This window comes from Thunnus thynnus, chromosome 21 (genome assembly GCF_963924715.1).
Source record: "Thunnus thynnus chromosome 21, fThuThy2.1, whole genome shotgun sequence".
Classification (NCBI taxonomy): domain Eukaryota; kingdom Metazoa; phylum Chordata; class Actinopteri; order Scombriformes; family Scombridae; genus Thunnus; species Thunnus thynnus.
Window position 1 is genome coordinate 12,659,727 of NC_089537.1, and position 10,169 is coordinate 12,669,895.

The window sequence follows — 10,169 nt, forward strand, 5'->3', positions numbered from 1 at the left end:
ATTAAAACAGATAGTTGGTGTGAATATAAAAGCAAAAAAGTGTGGTTAGAGGACCTTTGTTTTGGTCTTCCAACCAAAACCTGTTGGCCGTACCACGTGCCAAACTTAAAACCAAAGGCGACTGTGCTTTTGTTGCCCTGGCACCCAGACTTTGGAACAATCTCCCCACTTCAGTCAGATCAGCTGAATCTGTTGACTGTTTCAAAAAAACACCTAAAAACCTACTTTTTTAGACTGGCTTTCTCATAACATTTCATGAATTCAAGTGTGTGCTCTGGGTGATGACTGTATGCTTGCTGTGTTCGTATGTGTGAGATGTCTGTATGTGTTCTTGAATGTGTCTTTCATGGTTTTTGTGTCCTATTTTCTTTGTGTCCCAATGTCACTGTAAAGCACTTTGTAACCTGTGTTAAAAAAGGTGCTATATAAATAAAGTTTTACTTACTTACTTACTTACTTTGTTGATTAAACAATAGGATCTGAGCAGCACTGAAGGCTGGAAAGAGTTAAATCATTCAGATGTCTGGGAAAGACAAAATCAAGCTGAAGCCTACAGGGTATTTTGTTGCTCTATTTCACTCCCAGCTGATATCATCTGAAATGCACAAATCAGCTGAGACTGTGGATACTCAAACTGCGTATAAACATCGACACGGTCCCACTCTGACAGCACATTTTCTGAGAAATGGTCAAAATTTGCAGAAAATTAAGTAGCTGTCTGTCACCAGGGCTTTCTTATCAATTGCCAAAACCAGACATGGATGTCTGCGTCCTGAACCAGAGTCTGTGATAGACTTTAATTTAGAGATGATGTACCTTCAAATCTTTACGAGAACAGATTATAAAACTCCACAGTGACTTGCATAGATAACAGGCTGGAGACAAGATGGAGGTGTTTGTAGAGTTATTGGCAAAGTGAGAGAAAGAAAGTGAGGCGTTTCTGGTTGTAACAGGACAAAGATGAAAGTAATGAGCAAACAGGCTGAACTAATTCGTATTTCAAATCTTATTGACAGGTTGAGAATTTGTGGTCCTGACTGCAGTTTGGACTGGATCATTTTAATGTTATTAACATTTAAATGCTCCTTCAGTAAACTGTAAAAATATACTGTATAAAATTACAAAGTACAATGTCGCATATAATTTTAATTCTAACTTTTTATGACCAAGAAAACATGAGCATGCTGACACCCCACCGCCTGCTACTTATATGTTGATTGTATTGTCTTCATTTGCTGTCTTGTTGTTTTTCTTGTACTAGACGACTGCAATGAAAATAAGTCTTTGGGCTGTATTGTGTTTTTATCCTCTGTGATTTTTAGTTTATGTAATGACTGCAGTGTAGTGTTATATGTGTTTTTTAAATAATCAAATGTATTAATTCATTCATAAATTCTAACAAACAAAGGATATTTTATATAATCATAAGTTTATTTGTGATCATTTGTGAAATTATTATTATTTTAAATAAGAATATTGTTGTATTGTTTTGTTGTATGTTTTTTTAGTTGTAGAGTCTGGTGTGGAGTGTTTCTATCCTGTACCGGAAAATTTTCAATAAATTTCACTAAACTACAATTTCCATTTAATCACATGTGAGGCGAAAAATTCCTGAGCGTCGGGTTCGATATGAGCTACATCTTTTCCATTTCCTCTGAAACATTTTGCCTAATAAATAATCTCCAGTGTTCAAGACACCTTAATCATATTCAGAGTTATCGAATAATGAATTTTCAATCAGAATATCAATAAATACAGATGCAAATAATGGGTAAACAATATAAACGCATTCTGCCAGTATAGAAATGGTTCATGCGTCTCTGAGCAGGACACAATATATGAAGGTCATGTGCAGGTGTTTATTAAACAGGTAACAGACCACAGAGAGAAAACAGCTGCTCTGGCAGTGATAACTGTGCACCTTCATCAGTGTTAGAACAGTGCACGTGAGTGGATGTCGCCTCACGTAAGGAAAGGACGTCTCATTTCTCTTTTATTCTCTCCTTGCGTGGCTTCTTTGCGTCTCTCCACGCATCCTCAGTGGGAGGGACTAAGACGTAAGTGAGTGAAACGGACTCCAGTACACATTGCAGCAGCCTGCATGACGCACCCTCTGCACGATGCCGACTCACTTACTGTTACGAAGTTTCTGCCAGGCTGCTGCGAAAGTGAATCGCAGATCTTACCCGACTCTCGGTTCAGCTTTCCGGGATTTTACAACCTCTAGTCCAAAATGTGGAGCTGCATCCGACAGCGGTAAAACATATTTCCTGATATACAGGAATCACCTTAAAACCCTGTAATAATCCTGTAGGCCTGCGTGTCATATCATGTTACTTTCTGCTGGGTATTATAGTGTTTATTATAGTGGTGAAGTTACAGCATTATGTGCCTCTACAGTATTTTAAATCTGGCAGGTTAGTGTTAAAACGAGAGATTGGTCGACTGGCCTTTTTGTTTCAAATGGACAACAATGGTCAGTCAGTGGCCTGGGTTTAGAGAAACAGGGAAAGGTCTAGTTCACCCTCAAAGCAGACAACAACAACAACATTTACCAGCAATAGATGCTAAATTAACACCAGTTATTGTTAAATAAATTGATGGTGAGTTAAAATGTTTACAGCTGCCCAAACTGGCTCTGATTTGACACAGAAATGATTGTAGTTTCATATTGAAGTGTTTGTAATCTTTTATATTTTCTCCTCAGCCTCAGTGGTCACCTACACCCAGCTGAAGATCATGTTGTCCAATCATGACGTTCAGCTTTTTGACGTCAGAAATCCTGATGAATACCAGGCTGGACACATCCAAGATGCTGTCAACATCCCATGTAAGTGTGAAAACGTGCAGGTGTAAAAAGAGTGGTTTTCTATTTGTTTTTACTGTTATATTGTTTGTGTGCATTTAGTGGGCAGTCTGGAGGAGTCTCTGAAGCTATCCCCTGAGCACTTTCAGCAGAAATTTGATGTGAAAGCACCCGGGAAAGATGACGACAACTTGGTGTTTCACTGCAAAAGTGGCAACAGGAGTGCCAAAGCACTGGACATCGCCCGTCAGCTGGGATTTAGCAGGTAAATAAAGGCAGATACACCCAATCAAAGGTCACAGTGAGAGGATAGTCAACACTTAAAGAGCAAATAAAAGAAAGCGTATTCAATTCCAGACAAAAAGAGAAAAAGATTTCAATTTTGTCAGCTGGGCTGAAGTGGAGCCACCCAGAGCAGAAAATGACACGTTTCATTTGTTTAATTATTAATCAGTGTAGAGCTCTGGTGCTGCAGATAGAGTACAAAGTCCTTGGATGCTGCTTTGTTTCACTGAATGCCAGGTGACTGTTCAGTAGAAAAAGAAACCACAGTGTTCAAAGATAAAGCTGTTCTCTTATGCTTCTTTTTCTCAGGGTGAGACATTATAAAGGAGGGTACAGTGAGTGGGCTGAGCGAGAAGGAAAATGATGCTGATTTCTGCACTTCAGTCCCATGTTTTGATTAAAATACAACTAACACAAAACTACTGAATATAAATGAGAGATGACACATTGGTTAAGCTTCAGTGACAATCAGGTACAATTTAAATTGACTGATTATGATTTACAGTTTGAAATTGTTACTTGATAGATAAATATCACCTGAATGATTGCACTTCTTTGCCCTGTTGCATTTTTTTAGATACTGAATTGAACCTTCTGTTAAGGTCTTGAATATGCTGTGTATGATTAATGTGAGTGTGCTTGATGTTGATAAAATTATATTTTTTAGAAAATTAAACATGTCTCTACAGTTTTTCCCAATCCCACATCACACATTAAATCATACAATACATGTGCCAATTCATGCCAAACAATTAAACTTCACAAATAGGCAGCAAAATGTTGTTTTTTTTCCCAGAGATTTAAGTTATTTTTTGTTTTCTGCGATCTTCACAATGCTGTTTGCACCATTAGAAATCTGATACAAGTACTTCCATTTCCTTGCAATGCATTGTGGGAACAATAGTTCCCTGTGCCTGCTTAGATGTTTGGAAGTGGGACATAGTTACTGTGCCCAGTTCCACACTACATGCTGATATGCAGTAAAAATTGTATAATAATGGTTATCATATACAGTTTTTGCTGTAAGACATTAAGATACTGAACGGTATTTAAGGACAGGGTCACAGTTTGTCAGGTACTGTTATGAACAGTGAAATAGATTTTCTTACTGTGATGATTCCTCCTGTTCATACTGTCATAATGTGCTTTCAGTGTAAGTGATAGAGGACACAAAAAATTAAAAACTTTATCTGAAGCTAATATGAGGTGTCAGCAGTCCAAATTAGTCAAATCAAGTGGATATCATGAGTGAATTTGGTTCTGACAAGACTTGAACTTTGGATTATATTAATTTAGTTTGACTAGACTGGATGGCCGAAGCCTCGTATAAGCTTCAAATAAACTCTTGAATACATTTTTGCACAAAATAACAGCTGCACATCCATCACTTACGCTGAAAGTGCATGAGGAGGGGATCTTCTAACGTCTAGTATGAACAGGAGGAATGAGTGCAGTGAGGAAAACCTCTTTTATTGTTCATATGTGCATCTGAATATTGTTTTAAGACAGACTTGAACAACTGTGAACCCGTCCTTTAAGACAAAATTATACTTGATGCCAAACAAGCTGTAACTGTAAAATGTCATTACCAAGTTTGTTGTTTTTGTTTTCTGGGACATTCCTGGAGTTGTTTCACTATCATCCACTATTACTTTTAAGTATACTTAGTTTTGCCATTTAAACACATAACTTACTCAAAACCTACTTAGAATTTACATGTCTTTCAGATTTTGGATGCTGTGTTTGAAGTTTGGGATATAAGCAGTTCAATTTCTCAGCCAGTAGATGGCAGCAAAGTCTAAACCAACTCTGAAAATGTTAATTTCCATTTTCCAACCACTGTCTTTTATCATTGCCATAGCGATGCCCTCTCAGGCCTGACCTTCACACCGGTATTAGTCTAGACAGGTATAGATCCTGTGACTAACAGCTCTGCGAGTAGCTGTCAGGACCCTGACCTGCACAGGGTCCATTCATCCCTCATTGAGAGTGAAAGCGGATCACCCCACACCTCTCCATTCTGTACCCTCTCATGTGAGCTATTTGCACAACACCCACAGTACAGCAGGCGCGTGTGTGGAGAAATCAATGCTCTGTCTATGATCTCTGAATGGAGGAGGGTGAAAGGGTTGCGATGGCCCACGCTGGGTTTAAACATCAGAGGCAATCCTTTTAGTGACCGTGGAAAAAGCAGTCCTGAGGTGCCTCTATTCCAAAACACCTTTATTTTTTATTTTATTTTTTTTGCACGTTTAACTCCATATCATAAATCACCAACTCACTGAGGCAATAGCCATTCCAGAAAAAAATTACACTTCCAGGAGCTGCCATTCATGTAGGGGAAACTGAGATTGATTTCCTGAATTTTGCATAATATACACAAATGGAGTGTGAGGGAGATGAGAATTTATTGGATGTGTTTTGAATGACTGGAGAGTTTGACATGTTTTATGGATGCCACACCATCAATGTTGTCAGAAAGAAAATCACAGTTTTAAGTGTACAGTGTGGATTCCTGCCAGCTACAGTATGTATCAGGATTCTCTTCAGCTCTTCACTGCACAGGAGATATTTGACAGCGTGCTGCTCTCCAGGAGAAGGATGTGTCAAATTTCCGATGAGCACCAAGGACATTTGGACACTTTTACATTAGTTATACCACAAACTGACTGCATGTCATCTGCAGGTTATTAACTTCCTGCTGCTCATTGCTTTTGAAAATGCGCTTTAATAAAGGCTTTGTAATAAAAATCTATAGCTCTGCTTTAGTGTGTCATTTTTTAAAAGGCAAAAACAAATATCAATACAAATATATGAGCTGTGTGGTCTTCATTTGACCCTCAACTGACAGATTAATGTTGTGATTCCCTACACACACACACACACACAACTGCACCCCCTTTATATATTAAAATACTAAGTGCCACATGAAAGTCTGTTTTATTTTCTGCAGCTTTTTCAATAAAATCATTCATTCTTTGCATGTTGGAATTGGTTCACAGAGGAACAAAAAATAACACCTGCCTTTGGTACACTTCACATTGGTTTGGTCCAGCTCCTATTTGGTGTGCAATGTGGGAGCTCCTGCAGGGCTTATTACTCTTATCTTAAAATGCCATGTAGAAGATAGAAAAACAAAGCACATTGGCTGGGAATGTGAGATAGAAGACACAAGCTCCTGGTACTTTTTATCTGCACTTTTCTTTCTTTTTTTGCATTTCTCGTATGAAAGGGACCCACAACAGTGCTGTAACAGTTTATACATTTTTTTTCTCCATGCATAGTTCCACACTGGCCTAATTACGCTCAGTAAGGCTCGCTGCCCCCCTCGTCTAGTTGTTTATGAGGCCAACATTAGGCTATTTTTATGCAAATGTCACTTCCAGCAAAGCATGACCCAGACTGGTTCAGGGTCATCCTGAGGAATACAGCCATGGGACAGGTCTTTTACATGTTATTTAAACGAAATATTGAATGAAAAGTAATGAAAATATAACAGGTTTTTGGAATTAAGCGTTGGTCACCTTGTCATTATTTTGCCACTGCATCACTAGCGTGCACAGGGAGACACCAGGGGCCAGATGCATACAGTAAAACTCAGTGTAGATTCAGGACTAAAACTGTGTCTACGCACAAAGCCAGAAATATGCATATGCATTATTTTCGTCATATTTATAGAGCGGTACAAATCTCAGTCATTGTGGAACTGGGCGCACGTGCACGAGCTTCATTTCCACTCCCACAATTAGCCATAAATGGATGAAGACACACCCTGAACCAGCCGTTTTCATATCAGTTCGCCGCCTGTTCCACCAGTCTATAAACCTGCCAATGAAACAAAGAGAAATAAGTGCAGTTTCACAGATTGTGTTGCATCTAAGAGGTTCTCCAACACCAGAACAGCTGTCATTACGCGCAACTTTTACGCACAGCTGTGCGGCTCTTTATACCGTCCATATTATTAATTCACCACATGGACCTGTAAGCCATCATCAGCAGTGATATCTCTGAAATGTAAACAATGATTAGTTTGTAGCTCTCATATCTAAACTGACTTCACAAGGCACAACTAAGGATCAAATAAAAAGAATATTAACAGCAAAATACGATGTTGACTCCCATGTAATTTCAAAGAATGATAAAATGAATCACACAAAAATGACTGATCAATATTGCGTTTGTAAATGCCGTCTCTCACCTTATATTTCATCTCCACCTCATCACATCACCCTCACATCGCTTTAGAAAACCAAGTGTACGCCTGGTCTGAAGAATGCCTGCGGTGCGCACATTCTCACCGCATATTCTGTGTTTATAAATACCAGTTTATGTGCGGGGTACGGCGTATGCGTGGTTTTTGTGTGTACTCATCGTGCATCTGGCCCCTGACGTCTCCTCCACGTGTACACGCGCCTCCGGTGTGGCTGAAAATCAAAGTGTTAGCTCAACGCGTGTTACCGGCCGCAACAGAGCCACAGAGCCACAGAGCTGTGGGGAGAAATGAAGTAAATGTGTGTGAGTGCGATTCATCTATATGAGCTTCCCACATTCATCTTCGCCTGCGCGCAATGGCACCGAGCGCTCCTCCCGCTCGCTTTGCGCTGCAGGACGCGATGACCGGACAACTTTTAACTCTGCACGGATGATGCTTTCCTCCATGGCATCTGATGAATTCTTCATTAGTAAACAGTAACAGGTATGTAAGTCTGTTTATTTTGCCTTGTGGAGAAAAAAACACACACTTGAGCATCATTTAACGCTTAATTGAAATGTTATTTTCTGCGTTTAATCCCCACTGTTCTTCAGTGTTTGCGCCTATGAAATTGTTATCTGCTGCTTTGTTTGTGAATTGTTTCAGTCCAGCATGGGCTCTGATATGTGATCATATGGGAAAATCATTTTTGCGTAATGATTCCTCTGTGTTCCCGGACTATATTTGACCCCAATCTCTCTCGATGCGTGATTGTGAAGCCTGATAAGGCTCCTATCACGGGGTTTAATTGAGTTTTACGATTAAGGTTTTGGACGCGCGTAAATTAAGATTCCCTGGCAGCTATAACAACAATTTCCAGATAACAAATCAACAAGAAAAAAAAATCAGTTGCTGTCAGTTAGGTCCTCTTTGGCTGCACCACCTACAGTTAACTGATCCATAATTAATTATGATTCTTGTGATAATGTCACCAGGTTGTCTTGCTCCTCCATCACTGTACATGCTTACTGATGGCTTCAGAGCATATAGGCATTTTTGGCACAACTGAACAGTAAACCTATGTGTGCTTGCGCCTGTGCGTGCGTGTGTGTGTATGTGCGCGTGCATTTGAGGGTCTGATGATGCCCATTTCACACACACAGACTTGTAGGGAGGTCAGAGTATTTGCTCATTGACTTTGGGAGAACAGGATCAGATGCAGGTTAATATGAGAGAAAGGTCCTGCGAAGAAAAGAGTGAGGAGAGAAATCAGTTTCAATTAGCACTGTTCTACAAATATAAACAAACCATTCACTGGAGCCGTGTGCTACTTCATGTCAGATTAATAATTCATGTGTGCATATGGGTATGTGTGAGTGTGTGTGTGTGTGTGGTTATCCAAGCTCACACCTCAAATGTTTTATGATTTGCTTCAATGCGACCTGTCACATCTAATTTTATGATAAACTTGCTGCTGCGCTCCCAGTAGGAGACTTCAAGGTGATTGGTATCGGTGGCTGTAGTTTTCTTTTTCTTCCCCGGGCTCTCTTGTGGACAATCATGTAATACTGGAGCGCCTGTGGAACTGAGTGGAATTATAGACTGAGGAAATCTTTAAAAGCCTCCTGGGGTTGAGCTGTTGTGGAAAATTGTCTTGTCACTCAAGAAACACAAAAAGAGCATGAGCAGGTTTTGAAATGATATCAAAAATACGATCAGAGGTGCAATGCATCATATTTCTGAGAGAGAGAACACATACCAATGCCACTTCCTAAGATCCCATTTCTCTCTACTGGAGCCAGTTTTTAAGTAGTCCTGTACAGAAGCAGAAATATCTACAGTTGACCCCAAAGGTCAGCAAAAAGGTTTCAAATGGGATCATGGTTCAAAGGTCGACTAGTCTAGGGGTAGGATGTCTTCACAGGCATACATTACAATAATGACGGCACATAGATACGTGTTATAAAGCTTCAGGAATGAACAACAAAACATCTCCATTTACGTTCACACAGTTTCTGAGGCAGTTTCTAAGTTAAAGATAGACACAGTAGGTTGGTGCATGGATCAGGCATCAAGGGACACAAAAAACCTGTTTACAAGTGTCCTATAGATGTCCCTGGCTTCATGTTGCAACCCAACTGTCTTCAAGGGCATGAGACAATACAGAAATCAATAGAAGATATTAAACAAAAAGATATATAAATAATCACCATTATTAGATTACTTTCACAGAGCCAGGTCTAAAAATGATTTTGGTTTTTCTGTGTCTTTCTCCCTATTTCCGTCACAGAGGAGAGAAGGAGCTGGATAAGATGGATCACTATGTTTACCATCCAGACACAGGTGTGAGAATTACCACAGCACTGTTTTCTGGACTCAGGCCAGACAGGGAGGTTTGGGAATAAGTGAGAGGAAGGATGGAGTGCAAGGAGCAGAGTCCAGAACCAGAGCCAGCCAGACCTCTCAGGGTGGCAGCACGGACTTACCCTACCCCGATGAGCTAACCTCACTGACACTGCTCGAAGGCACACTGCCAGCCCCTCATTAAAGTTACCATCTCTGCTTTTTGGTTTCTGTGTCTGTTAGTTGTGTTAAAACCAATTTACAGGGAGACAATACATTTGAAAGGCTGACTGGAACAATCATAATTGTGCTGTCGAAGGAGTTCGCTGTTAAAAGCTGCTGAGTCTTTATGGGCTGATTGTTTCTATAGGAGCCACAAGGACATATTATCTCCAGGAGACATCAGTATGTATTTTCATTTTTCATTCACACCCTCGTGCCACTGTACAGCAATCAGCAGTGAGCATTACTGCTGAGATGCATTTCAACCGTTTAATTTATCAGTTCACCTGACTACTGTTGCTAGGAGGCAGGAGATGTTTC

The 10,169-nt window shown here is 40.0% G+C and overlaps 1 protein-coding gene across 1 annotated transcript; it reads left to right on the forward strand.

The window, feature by feature from the left end:
- Window positions 1-2,053: 2,053 nt before the first annotated feature.
- On the forward strand, window positions 2,054-3,616 carry si:ch211-161h7.8 (thiosulfate:glutathione sulfurtransferase). Its single transcript, XM_067578362.1, has 4 exons — window positions 2,054-2,256; window positions 2,708-2,830; window positions 2,909-3,071; window positions 3,401-3,616. Exons 1-4 carry the CDS (start codon window positions 2,121-2,123, stop codon window positions 3,453-3,455), a joined length of 477 nt encoding a protein of 158 aa, XP_067434463.1. The 5' UTR covers window positions 2,054-2,120; the 3' UTR covers window positions 3,456-3,616.
- The last annotated feature ends 6,553 nt before the right edge of the window (window positions 3,617-10,169 follow it).